The sequence below is a fragment of the Emydura macquarii genome, unplaced genomic scaffold (genome assembly GCF_026122565.2).
Source record: "Emydura macquarii macquarii isolate MOO-44397 ecotype Brisbane River unplaced genomic scaffold, CSIRO-AGI_Emac_v2 contig_3286, whole genome shotgun sequence".
Taxonomy (NCBI): Eukaryota; Metazoa; Chordata; order Testudines; family Chelidae; genus Emydura; species Emydura macquarii.
Window position 1 is genome coordinate 59,897 of NW_027133423.1, and position 15,302 is coordinate 75,198.

The following is a 15,302-nucleotide window of genomic DNA, read 5'->3' on the forward strand; positions in this document are numbered from 1 at the left end:
GGAGCTACCTGGGCCTTCTCCAGTGCCTCCCCATTGCTGCAGTCTTTCTCCACCACAGAGTAAGTCCTTTGCAGCAAAGAGCCACAGGAGCTTTTCTCCACTGCAGTGAACTACTCCAGCAGTGGGGAAAGGCTCTGGCATCTCCCTCCTGCTAGAGATTTCCTTGCTGCCTCTCCTCTGCCAGAGCCTTTCATTGCCGCGTGTCATTGCACATCTTAATGTGGACGCAGCTTCTTCTTCATTATAGTGCTTAGCTACACAAACCCTACACACTGCAGCAAGTGCTGTGCCGTGTAGATGTAGAGTTAGTGTGTGCTCTAGATTCACAGCCCAGCTTGCTGCGCACTCATTCTCCATTTACACAAACCACCGTACAGCAAAATAACACAAGCTTTGTTTCAACACACACACATACTTTTTAATCTTCCAGAAATGCTCAGCTGATTGCTAAGTATGGTGAGAAGCATCAACATTCCTGTAAGATTTATTTATTGTTAGGACAATTGACACATTTATCATTCAACTCATCTGCTTTAAAATGTTTGAAATCCCACGAGGTGCTGATACACATCTGAAGCTCCTGAAATACCTTTGCAAATCTGTCCCTGAGCAGCCTGATTCTCATTGAGCTTCTGTAGAATTTAGGTTCATAAATCACAAAAATTTCATCTGGGTGGATTCTTAGGTCCTGATGCAATTAGTGATCAAAGCGAGAACAAATGGAAAAGACTAATGCTACAGCTTGGTGGTTTGGGCACTTCCTAGGTCTGAGTCCATCCCCTGACTCAGCCAGAGCTGGGACTTCAGCATAACTCTACCATGACCCAGGTGAATGCTGAAACCACCTGGCTGTTGTGGGGACATCTCTTGCTCTCTTGTTTTTTTTCTGCCAATTTTTTTAAACATCTCATGTTCTTTCCATGTTGGCACAAAACAAAGTTGGAAACTGTTTTTTTCCCCTGGCAAACGGAATTCTTGTTTACCAGCCAGTCCGACTTGGGCCCTTTGGAAATCCCACCTCAAATTCTCAGGAAGAAGGACGTGACCTTTGAAATAAGAAATTATGTTTATTTGTTGTGTGTCTTCTGATAGAACCATAAGCCCCCAGCCAGAGTTGTGTCTCTATTGTGTTGGGCACTGCACAAACCAAGCAAACATGACCATCCCTACTCCCTACTCCCAAAAGCTTACAATCTAAAAGACAAGACAGACAAACAGGTAGGGACAAACTACAGATCAAAAGATTCCCAGAAATATGGTAAAATTGCTTTCCAATTTCCCTTTCACATAACAGCCCCCCCTCTTCCACTCACCTCCCCTGGGCTCAGCTTTCAGACAAATCCATACAACCTGTGCTAGACCAGAACAGTAACCTACCTAGTTAGGAATCATGTTCTAAATACTGCCTAATGCCAAATGCTTAAGAAACAAGCTACAACACACCCTACTATTCTAGGTACTTCTTCCACTCTGTACAAAGGAGGTTGCTCCGTGAACTGAGATAGACATCAGCTTGTAGAAGAAAGAATAAGTGATTGATAGTTATTGCCGCCAGATATGTTCAAACATATCAGAGTTAGCGCACTAGAAGCTGGGCGGCTATCTTCCGTAATTTGAATTTATTCTTGCATAAATAACAGTACTTAGCACTTGTGTAGCTCTTTTATCCACAAAGCAATATTGGCTGTTAATCCACACAACATCCTACACAGTAGAAGCCTGATTTAAGACTTTGGAGTGAATGGTTAACTAGGTCAGTACGATTGTTCCCATTTTACAAGGTGGGGAAACTAAAGCAGGAATGTGAACTGATCTGTTGGAATTACAAAGACAGTTGAGGATAGAACACAAGAGCTGCAATTCCTATTTCTGTGCATTGATCAGAAATAGGCATATCTATCTACCTATTCATCCATCCATCCATCCCCTTACACTCTATCTATCTATCTATCTATCTTTTTTTCTCATTTGCCTCAGGAAAGATATGATACCAGCAAAATCCACATTACAGCTATTTGAAAAGTTTCATCAGCACACTTGATTGATGGACACTGTCTTCTCGATGAAACAGAGATTTTTGCAAATAAATAAATAAATAAATAAAATAATTCTGGGACTTTTAAAAACAAGAACAAGAACAACAAGTTTCTAGTGAGGAAATAATAAAATATTTTGATTGAAATCTGAAAACGTGGTTTTGATTTGTTTTGTTTCTTTTCTGACAAAAAAACTGAAAAAAGACAATTTTTGACAAAAAACATTTTAGTTTTTGTCCAAAATTTTGATGTGAAAACAATGGCTCTATTGGTTATACAATTTACAAAAATACTACTTTCTTTGTTCACCTTAGACTTTATCTTATATTTTAAAAGAGTGATGTGATATACTCAACACACTCATTCTTTCAGTACAGGTATGCTGACTCCTCAGTAAAGCAAAATTTTGAATGTCAATTTTCAGGTGGCTCACAGTGTCAAGAAATCCAGAGGGGTAGCCATGTTAGTCTGTATACAGCAAAAACAATGAAGTTCTGTAGCACTTTAAAGACTAACAAATTTAATTTCTGCAGAAAGGATTGCAAGAAAGGCAATTCTATTTTTCAATATGGTTACTTTACACTATAATGCCAATATAGGCTGCATCTGGCTAGTGGGTCTAACTTCCCGTGTCTTCTGACAGAGCTTGTTAATATAAACTCCTTTCTTTCACCTCCTTTTCTCCCCAGATGATACGCTATAATATGGGTGCTGAAAAATGGGGCATTGTAAAGTGGTATATCTTCCTGTCCCCCCACCAAAATATATACCAAATAAAGGAATATTGCACCTTTACGCACATCATATGCACATCAAAGTCATTTTACACCATGTCTGCAGTATACAGGGATTTAAAATACGTGTGATAAGTATAATTCCCTGTAATTTTAAGACCTGTTTTTACTGCCAGAGAGGAGCAAAATGTTGTTAGTATAAATGACACTTTGCCTATTAAAAAAGCACGACTCAGGAAATTCTGTAGATTTTCCCATTGGTGGGAATTTCTTTCCAGAATCATCCAACAGCCTTTACCCCTACCTACTTTGTTAATGCACTGCCACTCAAACTGGCTGTCTGAGGAGGTTTGTTTTCTACTCTGCCTCCCCCACCTCCCCAGCACCCTGGGGATATCTGACCTCAACAGAATTTCACAGATTTCCCTAGAACCTGTCACACACTCTGCTGAGCCAGGCTGGTCTCCTGGCGATATCACAGTCCTGGCAGCCTGGAGACTATCAGTCTAGTCATGGCTTTGCCAACCGTTTGCTACACAGGGGGAACTATAGTGTGTTACTTAATCCTCCCCCTCCAACCTCACTTTCCCTACTGTAAAATAGTGGCAAATGCCAAAATTTGACCCCTTCCACTTGCTGGGCACAGACAAAAAGCTGGACAGGGGAAGCTTTAGCAGTGAATTTTAGCAGTCCTACGAAACCAAAGAAATGACGGTTTATATACTTGAGACCATCATTGGTGTCATTTCCATATATACATATATAGAGCACTCCTGTCATAGAGGGAATTAAGCAGCGCCATGAACATGAGAGCATAAGAACAGTTATAGCGGCTCAGATCAACGGTCCATCTAGCCCAATATCCTGTCTTCAGACAGTGACCAATGGCAGGTGCTTCAGAAAGAATTAACAGAACAGGTCATTATCAAGTGATCCATCCCCTGTCATCAACTCCCAGCTTCTGGCAAACAGAGGCTAGGCGCACCCAGAGCATGGGGTTGTCACCCTGACCATTTTAACTCTTGCTTAGGGTAAAAATAATCATCATTTTTTTAAAGGCGCTTTATTATGTGCTCATGAAAATCATCCCCTTTAGCAACACAGCTGCTAAAAAGAAACTTCTCCTGTTAGCCAGGCAGCACCTGTTGCTCTCCAGGGACTTACAGGCCGACACACAGGTTGTTATGACCACAAGAGCCTTAATCAGCACTCTGAGGAATATTAGGGCCAGCTGAGATCTGCTGGGAGTTTTGTCAAAGCTCTCAGGGAATTAAGGGCCAGTGGCAGAAACAAAGTCACTCCTGGTTGTAATGGGTCCCAGGATGGCCATTAGCATGGAAACGTTGCTGGGAAATGCAGGTCTTCGTGGCGGTCCCATCGGGGCTGATTAGAAAAGAAAGTCAGAGGCATGGATTAAAGTTAGACAAAGGAAGGGAGTGTTTGTTCCTATGTCAAGTACCCCCCTGATGTGTAAAGGAAAAAAGGTCAAACCAGTTATGCCAGCTGCTGTGAAAGGCTATCCCTTCATTCATAAATTCCACCAGAGTCCCCCTAGTGAGGGAATGTAATGGGGTGTGTGGATTGCAGTAAAGAAACTGGAGATCTCACTAGGTTAGCCAAGGCAGCAGGGCCCAGGCACAGCGAGTGAAAGGCAATTCCAGGTTTCTAGGCCTCCGTGACAGAGATCAGCCAACGTTCCTGGGTTGTGATGGCTTTGCCAGGATCCCCAGTTCTGCCTGTGTCCTCAGTCCTAACCCACAGACCCCTACTCACAAAACTCTTCCATCTCTGGGCTCACACACTGTCACAGATCCACAGGTCAGGTGCTCCTTGCCAACACCACTGGCTCAGAAATCGAGAGATGAACTCTTAAAAAGCAAGAGATTTGGGATATAAATCAGGAGTTGCTCTTTTTTTTTCCAGACATAAACCCATATAGTTATGTGGGCAGTGGATTTATAAACCTCACTAGTGGTTGATGTTACAGGTCAGAGCTCTTTACAAAAACTCTATTACAGCATCGGAAAACGCTTTATTAAAACACTTTTTTAAAAACATTCCTCCCCATCCCCACCACCTTTGCTGGACAGCTCGGCTTGAGGTTAGGATGACAGTCTCATTTCACAACAGGGCTGCCTTTTAATTTGTCGGAACCAAAGCTCTGGAGAACACTGGGCAACTTAACTAAGGGCAACCGAGTGACATCTTGTGTAAGCAAACCGTGGTTACCTGAAGGGGTGTGTGTGGTGGGGGAGTATGGGGGGGAGGGGTTAGGCTCGGGGGTGTGTGGGGGGGATAGACCTGGCCCTGGAAGTGAGGGGGTGAGGTCCTGGGGTGTGGGGGGCAGGCCAAGCCCTGGGGTGTAGGGGGTGGGACCCAAGTAGGGGGGTGTAGGAGCAGACCCGCGGTGTGTGGGGGTAGGACCCAGCATGGGGTGGGGGGTAGGACTCAGGCCCAGGGTGGGGATAGGTACTGTGGAGGAGGATGTACAGGACAGGCCCGGGATGTGTGTGGGGAGGGTAGTCAGTGGCATGGGGGGCAAGACGCAGGCCCAGGGCGGGTGTGGTTAGGTACTGTGGAGCGGGTTGTAGAGGGTAGGCCTGGGGTGTGTGGGGGGGGTTAGTCTGTGGCATGGGGGGTCAGGGCTCATGTCCAGGGTGGGGGTGGTGATAGGCCCTGCTGAGGGGGGTAGGACTCAGCATGGGGGGGGGGAGGGGAGGATGCAGGCCCAGGGCAGGAGTGGGGTTAGGTACTGTGGAGGGGGCAGGCCTGGGGTGTGTGGGGGGTGTGTTAGTCCGTGGCAAGGGGGGGCAGGGTGCAGGTGCAGGGTGGGGGTGGTGATAGGCCTTGCTGAGGGGGGATGTAGGAGCAGGCCCAGGGTGTGGGGGGGTAGTCCCTGGTGTCAGGGGGCAGGGGGAAGGTCCATGGTTGGGGGGTTAGGCCCCGTGGAGGAGGCAGGCATGGTCCAGAATGGGGGGGGATGAGGCCTGAGTGGGGGAGGCAGGGCCAGGCCTGGCCCGGGGTGTTGGACTGGTTCCGGGGGCCATTCTGGGAGGAGGAGACAGAGCTCACCCTGGTGGGGCCGCCGTACTCGGGCAAACTGTGTGAATCTCACTAGCATTAAAAAAATCAATCCTGAGATCTGGGAGTTCAGTCAGGAGATCATGAGCGAGGCTTAATTTTCCTTTGAAATCACGTCTCTCGCAAACTGCTCTGGAATGGTTCCTGGGAGGACCCCTTCGGTGTGTTGGGGTCTCACTAGGGTAAGCCACGTGGCTTCCCTGTCTCGTGGGACCACACCTGGAAGCCTTCGGCATCTCTGCTTCACCCTGTGAGTGCCCAGCAGCAGATCCACCTGAGTTGGGCACCAAAGGGACATTTGCATCCCCAAGGGGAGCAACGCCCCCCCCCCCCCCCCCACCTTCCTTCATGTGCAGTGACTTTCAGCCAGAGCTTTAAACTAGCACAGCGTAGCAAGTCCATAGTTAACACAGAGAATGGAAAAATACAGCTTGGTCCATCCGGGTCAGTCCCAGAGCCTGGAGCCCCCCTGTTATAAAATAAACAGCAGGATCTTATTCAGGGGGACAAGGCAACACACCACGTTTATTGTGAATACAAAGATTTCAAAAAGCAATTGCCTGCACACACACAAAGTTCTACAGAGATGGAGTACAGTTACCAGCCTCTGTTGCTCGTGTCAGTCCATTGGCCAGGTGGCTAAGACAGGAGGGAGGGAACAGGGGTCTGCCGGTGTGCACCGATGCCCCTGGAGGATGATTGTAGAACCAAACCCAATGTCCTCATCTTTTCTCCCCTTTTTATAGGGGTGAGCTCTTATGCCACTGTATGGGTTCTGCTTCGTCATGTTGCATCTGTGTCCTGGTGTGATTATTAATCACCCATGTTTTGCAAGCATGACCCTTGTTTGTTTGTTTTTCATAGTTCATCTTTTTTTGGTCCTTTGAGATGGATCCCGGGGTCATCAGGGTAGGCAGTCTTCGGCCATCTGGGTCATAAAAGTTGTTACCTTCACTCCCATAAACATCCAAGCCAGACACCTTTCTCCATCACTCCCTGGTCTCACATACATACATCACTCATTCATCTATTCAGAACCTAATCTCTGAACATTTACTTAAAACGTGTAACTGGAAGACACAAGTGTCCTTCAGAAACAATAACATTTCTTTTTATCTAAACCATTCACTACTATTACAAAACACCCTCATTTCACACTGAATCTTTCTGTTTCAGAACATTTGCTGATGTTACTTTAAGCAGTGATCATAAAACACATGTACTTCAACAATAGCAACAGTTTCACAGGATGATCTTTGGGAACTTTACAAACAGGATATTCAATGACCAGATGTTAGTTTCGGACAAACAAATGGTGCTTTCATACAAACTTATCAATAATGAACAGATCACCCTACATGGCCAAAATGCAAAGCTGCACAGAGACTGCACTGGTGGTTTATCATGTATCAAAAGAATAAGGGTATTTCACATAGAATCAACATAACAGAATCAAGCTTTGGGCCTACACCCAGAGCCCTCTTGACACCCAGTTTAGGAGCATCTCCCCTGTCACTTAACAACCCACCTCGCATCTCCCCTTTACAAGCCTCAGGAGACTGAGATGCTTCCCATGGTGCCCAGGGCTGGTAGGCTGCCACCAGCCTAGGAGGGTACACACTGACCCGAGCATGAGGAAGACTGTCTGTCCCCACCAGGGGTCAACTACTCAACTGAACTCACTGGGGGCACCCCAAGCACTGCCCGATCAGCCTACGTGGGCTCCACTGTCCCCCTGCAGGTCTGCAAGAGACACACGCCAGCCCTTGAGTCCTCTGAGCAACCCCCTGAAGCATTCAGCCCCTGGAGCACCGGGCACTGACAGTATTCACATTGTCACTACAACTTCCTAGTTACAGCTTAGATCAACCACTCCACGTAACACGCAGCACTGAGATATGTTTATAGTGAACGCAAGTGAAAGTTTATTTAACAAAGCACACAGGTGTGAGTGATCTCAAGAAGAGATATTGGAAACAAAGAGTAACATATGAAATTAAATCATAATACACATTCTCGACCCTAGACTTACTTCACAAGATACCCTCATCCGTAATAAAGCATTGCTCTCCAGTGCTAGTCAATCAGGCAGGCTGTGTGCGGCACACAGTACACAATGACCAGATGTAATGGCCAAGTGGCCACTACCCCCTGCCTGAAAATAACCTGTCCAAGGTATGTCACTTCCTGCTGATCGGCTTTAGCTTCAAGGCTTTAAGAACGTAATTTCCAGTATAAATACTAACTTCTTAAATGGTACCCATGCAAACATTTCACAATGTTTCCAGCCCCTAGATCAGTTGTTTGGCCCTCTTTTGAACTTCCTTAATTATTTCCACATCTCTCCTTAAGTGTGGGCATAAGAACATAAGAACGGCCACACTGGGTCAGACCAATGGTCCATCTAGCCCAGTCTCCTGTCTCCTGTCTTCCTACAGTGGCCAATGCCAGGTGCTTCAGAGAGAATGAACAGAACAGGCAATCATCAAGTGATCCATCACCTGTCATCCACTCCCAGTTTCTGGCAAACAGATGTTGGGGACACTTCAGGACATGGGTTTGCATCCCTGACCATTCTGGCTAATAGCCACTAATGGAACTATCCTCCATGAACTTATCTAGTTCTTTTTTGAACCCTGTTATAGTTTTGTCCTTCTCAAAATCCTCTGGCAAGGAGTTCCACAGGTTGACTGCATGTTGGGTGAGGTATTCTTTCTATTTGTTTTAAACCTGCTGCCTATTAATTTCATTTGGTGACCCCTAGTTCTCGTGTTATTTGAGGGAATAAATAATTTCGGAGAATAAAGAGTTAAAAGCTGGACAAATGGTCAGGCCTAAGTTACAGGGAATGGGGTCAAGGCACGGGAAAACCTTGTTTCTGTTAATTGGTATGAATTCTAGTTAGAGTCTGTTATCTCTCTTCTTTTCCTCCCTTCCTGGCCATCTGCGCAGGGGACGAGACTGAGGCTAACTATCACCACTCCTGCACAAGGCCTTTGGTGGGAACAGAGCATTATCTTCTTTCCCTCCTTTGCATATAGTATATTTTAAAAGATGTTTGTAAGTTTCAAGATAACGTGTCTGTGCTCTGTGCAATAATCCTGTAAACAACAAACAGGGGCGGGTATAATTACATTAATCATGTAGTTGTTAATATTCATTTTATAGGTGTCAGTGTATAGGGGTCCATGGGGAGTTGCTGGAAATGTGTACATTTACAGACTGTTCTGGATAAAAGGATTGTAAAGTAATCGCCTCATTGCTGACTCGTGGCGTCGAGGTGGAACGAGCAGGAAATAAAGGTTCTGTCTCCCCAATCCACCCCCGGGACAACCTGTTTGGTTATTTCTAACAAATAAAATGTCTTTATTCACTTTCTCCACACCAGTCAAGATTTTATTGACCTCTATCGTATCCCTTTAGTCGTCTCTTTTCCAAGCTGAAAGTCCCAATTTTTTAAATATCTCCTCACGTGAAAGCTGTTCCCTACCCCTAATCTTTTTTGTTGCCCTTTTCCAATTCTAATATATTTCTTTTGAGATGGGGTGACTAGATCTGCATACAGCATTCAAGATGTGGGTGTACCATGTCTTTCTAGAGAGGCATTATGATATTTTCTGTCTTATTATCTGTCCCTGGTTGATGATGGTCAAGCAGCGGAAGGACAGCTGGAGTACAAGTCCTGTATAGACCACGGAATTGGCCACCCCAGCTATCCATGCACCAGCAATTAACCCAACACAAACCCCTCTCCTCATGATGAGGTTGTAATGCAAAGGGTGGCAAATAGCAGCGTAGCGGTCGAAAGCCATGGCAGCAAGGACAGAGTTTCACTTCCCAGAGTCCAAGTGAAGAGACAGATCTGCGCAATGCAACCCAAGAAGGAAATGGTCTTCCTGTGCTCCAGAAGGTTGAGCAGCATTTTGGGGACAGACACTGAGATGGATAAAATATTTATCAAGGACAAGTTGATGAGCAAAAAATACATAGGGGTGTGGAGGCTGCTGTTGGAAGTAATCGTGAGGATAATGAGGATGTTTCCAGCTAGTGCTGCCATGTAGATGAAGGTGAATGCCACAAAGAGGAACATCTGGTGTTCAGGGTGGCTGGACAGACTCACCAAGCTGAATTCTGTGACAGAGGATTGGTTCTTCATTCCTGAATCTCCACTACTCCACTTCTGTCAACATTAATCAATGCACTTGGTCAAATATTCAGCTGATGCAATGTAGTGTAGCTTTAATGAAACTCAGAAGGGGAAGGAAAAGCCGTTGATTCGCACTCGCTGTTGATCTGGTCAATTGACTCCAATGAAACTATGTCAGTTTACACCAGTGGGGGTTCTGGCTAATTGATTTCAATACCGTACACCGATTCAGAACACTTGGGCAGCTGGCCCATTGACTTTGAAGGACCCAGCCTGAATCAAAACTAACTCCCGTGAAATTAATGGAATTTCACTAGTGTGAAGTCAGCAGAGGGGAGATAAGAATGAGGCACATCACATCACAAATTTAAAAAGTAGCCACATCACAAGGAAGGGACTAAAGCAAGTTACAAATAGCACTTTGTGGGACCTCTGGGAACATCTAGTCTGATCTCTTGTATATCACAGGCAACGGAACGTCCCCAAAATAATTCATTAAGCAAAACTTTTAGGGGAAAAAAAGTATTGATTTAAAAATTACCAGTGATGGAGAACCCACTCTGACTCCGGGTAAATTGTTCCTGTGTTTATTACCATCATTGTCCAAAAATTGCACCTTCTTTTCTTAGTTTTAAACCAGTGATTTCCATCCACGTCAGTGTGGAGTAATCCATGCTTTACATCACGGTGAGTGAGAGGAATAGCAGGACCCATGTCACTGAGAAGGGTGAACAGCAATATTGTGTCTAGATAGGACAATTATAAGAGCTAGGGATATAAGCTAGGATTTTTGAGGAAGTCTAAGCAGTTAGGCCCCACATCCTTTTGGTAAGAAATCCCAGTATACACAAATTGACTCTACATCTATCTATCTATCTATCTATCTATCTAGGCCCATTCACATCTACCTTATATGCTAATTGTTATAAAATTTGCTGATGACTCCAAACTGAAAAGGGTTGCATGCACCTGGGAATGTTTAGAATTCATGCATCACTGGAATGTGCATTGCTTCTCTGGCCCATTTTGATTTGGGTCAGTTTCAACTAGCTTCTAATGAATCTTCATTCCATCCAGACAGGGAGTGAGACACTCACCTATGTCACTCAGGCTGCCCTGAGAGCAAGCATAACCCTTTTGCCCCCCAACATGGTAGTCATGAAACTTATAGGGGAAATGGAGGCATGCATAGTGCTCATAAAAATATTACAAAAATTCCCTCTTTGTCACAGCTATACTATCATGAGTATTATATGCAAGACATGAGAGGTCATTGTTCTGCTCTACTTGGCACTGTTGAGGACTCTGATGGAATATTCTGACTGGATTTGGGCACCACACTTTAAGAAAGACATGGATAATTTTGGCAGTGGCAGGTGGGAAGGATCAAGGAATAGTAGAATTTTAGTTTTCAGCGCTAATGTCCCGTCCAGCAGCAAAGTACTGCTAACACAGAGCAAGAAAGGAGCAGAGAGGAGGGAACTGTGTCTTCCTAATTCAGCAATCCTTCCCTTGGCTGCTCCTGGGACAGTGTAGCAGAGACTCACCAGCCCTGATGAAACAAAGGAAAGGAAGCTTGTGGCCATGGAACACTGAATAATACTGATGAGGGCTAAGATATCAATGAAAACTCTTGGCACACCTGTACATTTACCTTCCTTCACTCAGTCGTGGCAGGTAATAGAACTTTAACATTCAACTTAGCAGGAGATGAAGAGTGGGGATTGGTTGATTTACCTTTGATGTTACCAAGGTCCCACTTAAAAGTGACCTGAGCTACTGATTTGGTCACCTGTGAAATTTATTCCTAACCTAGTGGTGTGACACAAATTTTCTTAACAATTTAACTGCATTATTACCAAATGTCTGCAAGGGTGGCCTACACATATATTTCAAATGAGTTTTAACATAACGGAAAGTGTGAAGAGTATGTTTTATTCCAGTTTTAAGATCATTCGGGACAAAGAAAGAGACGACAAATGCTAAATTTCTTAAGCATCTCGTTTTAATTCTTTTCTTCTCATGAACTAAGTAAAATATTTACTTGCAAATTCATCTATTCTCAAAGAATAATAATCCAGATTCAGGAGGGATGCACAGTATTCTTCAGGCTTTAGTGTGGGAATGAGGGCGCAGTGAATATCTAACGCTATGGCTTGATGCCCTAATTTTCCTCCAAAATGAGTCTGATGGCACACACACAAACACACATATTAACCATGTAGTGATTTAAAAGACAAAAAATCTAAGGACGGCTTTTCTCAAGGCTTCTTTTACCTCCTTGTTTCTGAGGCTGTAGATGAGGGGGTTGACCAGTGGAGTCAAGACTCCATAGAAGACAGAGAACATTTTGTTCAGGTACCTCAGAGCGTCCGACTCTGATACCAAATACACAATGATCAGAGTCCCGTAGAAAATGGTCACCACAATGAGGTGAGAGGAGCAGGTGGAAAAGGTCTTTTGCCTCCTGCTGGTGGAAGGGATTCTCAGGATGGTGGAGATGATACAAACATAGGATGCCAGAGTCAGTAGAAAAGTAGGCAATATGAACATGGAGGAAGATATGATAGTGGTAACTTCTACTATGTGGGTGTCAGAGCAGGACAGTTTTATTATTGGGCTATTATCACAAAAGAAATGGTCAATTTCATTGGGGCCACAGAATGTTAATTGTGATATCATAAATATAGAGATGGAAATAGACAGAAATACACCTAGCCACAACCCAGCCACTAGCTCGAGGCACAACCTTTCATTCATACGGGCTGAATAATGCAGGGGTTTGCATATTGCTAAATACCGATCATAGGACATCACCGATAAGAGCCAACATTCTGTGCCTCCCAGAGAGCCAAAGAAATATAATTGTGTGAGGCATCCAATAACAGAAATGGTTCTGTCCCCGGTCAGGAGACTGGCCAGCAGCCTGGGCAGGATGGTGGAGGAGTAGCAGATCTCCAAGCAGGACAAGTTCCCCAGGAAGAAGTACATGGGGGTGTGAAGATGCTGATCAGTCACAATGAGTACAATGATGAGGATGTTCCCAGCCATGGTCAGGATGTAGATCACTAGAAAGAGAAGGAAGAGAGGAACTTGCAGTTGAGGGAGATTCCCGAATCCCAGAATGATGAAATGTGTGATGGTTGTTTGATTTCCCTCATGCATGTTTGCTGGAGGTTTCATCTACAGGAAATAAAACAAACTTTGCAGTTGAGAATCTAACTTCCTTTACAAAAGAGTCATATTTTCAATTCTGGCTTCTCTCTGCTGTTTGCCCTCCCAACGCTTGAGTCAAGACTCCAGATGGCAGAGGCATTTGGGGTAAAAGTTTCAAAAAAGGCTGAACTTAATTCACATTGGAAATTTAGCTACCGTCTGGCATCTCTATTGAACAGATCTCAGCTTCCTGAACATGTTTGTGTATTACTTTAGTCACAGTGTCTGAGTTTATTTTTGTAGATTAAAGGAATTAAATGTCACTTCATTGGCTTAATACGACAATCTCAGAAAAACCCCATTGCCGGGCTCACACCACATTTACCCATATTTCCATGGCAGAATCCAACAGATTCCAGGGGAGTGGACAGTAGAATTTGATTCCAAAGACCTGGTCTTTATTCCCGGCTCAACCACTCCCTGACTTTGGGCTTATCACTACCACTCTTTGTGCCTCTGTTCCCTCCATTATGTAAGAGCTGATGATGATCCCATTTACCGTTTTTGCAATAAGATTTGAAATGTATGCAAGAAGAGGTGTCTACCTAGGCTTATATGCTCTTGTGGAGATGGAGATATGATACTTTGACATAAATATTAAAACATTGTAAAGTGTCTATCGGTGCTGTATAATTTCTCAGTGTTAGCATACAGCAATAAGACCATGCATAACTTTCAACACACTCTAGGAATGTCATATTTCCACCTCAATTTCCACAGAAATGGCATCAAGATTTTGTTTAACACACAATGTTTTTTATACATTTTCTTTACTCCCACCCCATATTACGGAAAGATCTCTCTCAAAGCTCTCCTAAAGGGAATTGAACAGTTTCATTTTTCGTCAAGGATATGCAACCTTTTTTTTGAGAGCTATCCAGCACCTAACATTTATGACTAATATTTTCAAAAGTGCCCAAGGCCAGATTCTGTAAATTATCCTTGTGCCTAAATCTGAAGATTGGACCCTCAGTACCTTTGAACATCTGGCCTTGAGACTCCGTGTGAAAGAACATGCGGTTAGATAGTTAAATTAACGAGTTCTGCCAATGCTTCCTTGGCTAAAATTGCTGTGACAGTTTGGGAACACGTCTTTGTCCATTTTATCATTCTGGATTGGATCAATTCTTTCGTACCAGAAAACATGGAGTAGGTCATGGAGAAGCTATGCCTCAAAAGCCGTGACAATGCTATCAAGATCCTTCAACACTGAGTGGCTCATGCGTGATGAAACAGGGGGAGTGTTGAGAAACCCACATCTAGGAACATTGACCAGACATTACTCAAGTGTTTCGGCAGCACATGGGATTTAGAAGTTCGATCCAATCAAAACAATCTAGTATCTGTTTTGAGAAGGGAATTGGTCCAGAATGTTATGGTTGAAGCCAGGTTTTCCCCTTGACTAATATTTGAAATTGGCCCACTAAAGAAACACATAAGGATATTCACTAATCCAAAGAAGAGAGCCCACCCCCCACAAAATTTGCTGATTTCTCAAATCTCCTATTAGACACAAGGCTTCTGATAACCATTAGAGATTTGCTGTTAAAAGTGCTGTGTTCATGGCCTGATATTTGAACATCACCTTTTTCATAAGCCCCTGGCTGCTGCCAGAAAGCACAGATAGGGTTGAAATTTATAATAATGAAGTAATGACCAACATGCAGCATAACTACAGAGATAATCTGGCACACAATTAATGCCCATCCCTACAGAATCAAGCACACAACAAGAATCTAAAGTTTCAGATTTCAAACAAAGCCTTTGGAATAATAACACACACACACACACAGGGGCACACCCACACACATTCAGGTGTGTATGTCCTAGTCAGGGGAGGCCTGTAATTTTATCTGGGGTGCAGGAGCATGATGTGCGCACGGTAGGGATATGAAATGCAGATGATAATCAGCCTATCTTAGAATATTGACGTAATGCAGAATGTTGAAGCTGAGGATTGTGAAATGTTGAAATGGGACATATTCACCTAATCACCATTGAGAGAAATTTTCAATGGGAAAAAAGAGCAGTTTGGTTGAAACACAAAACATTGTCCATGACTGACCTGGTGACAATCTCTGTAATGAG

General features: G+C 44.1%; 1 protein-coding gene across 1 annotated transcript; it reads right to left on the minus strand.

Moving 5' to 3' along the window:
* Positions 1–12,227: 12,227 nt before the first annotated feature.
* Positions 12,228–13,181, minus strand: LOC137142898 (olfactory receptor 6N1-like). Its single transcript, XM_067532372.1, has one exon. It carries the CDS (start codon positions 13,179–13,181, stop codon positions 12,228–12,230), a length of 954 nt encoding a protein of 317 aa, XP_067388473.1.
* Between the last annotated feature and the right edge of the window lie 2,121 nt (positions 13,182–15,302).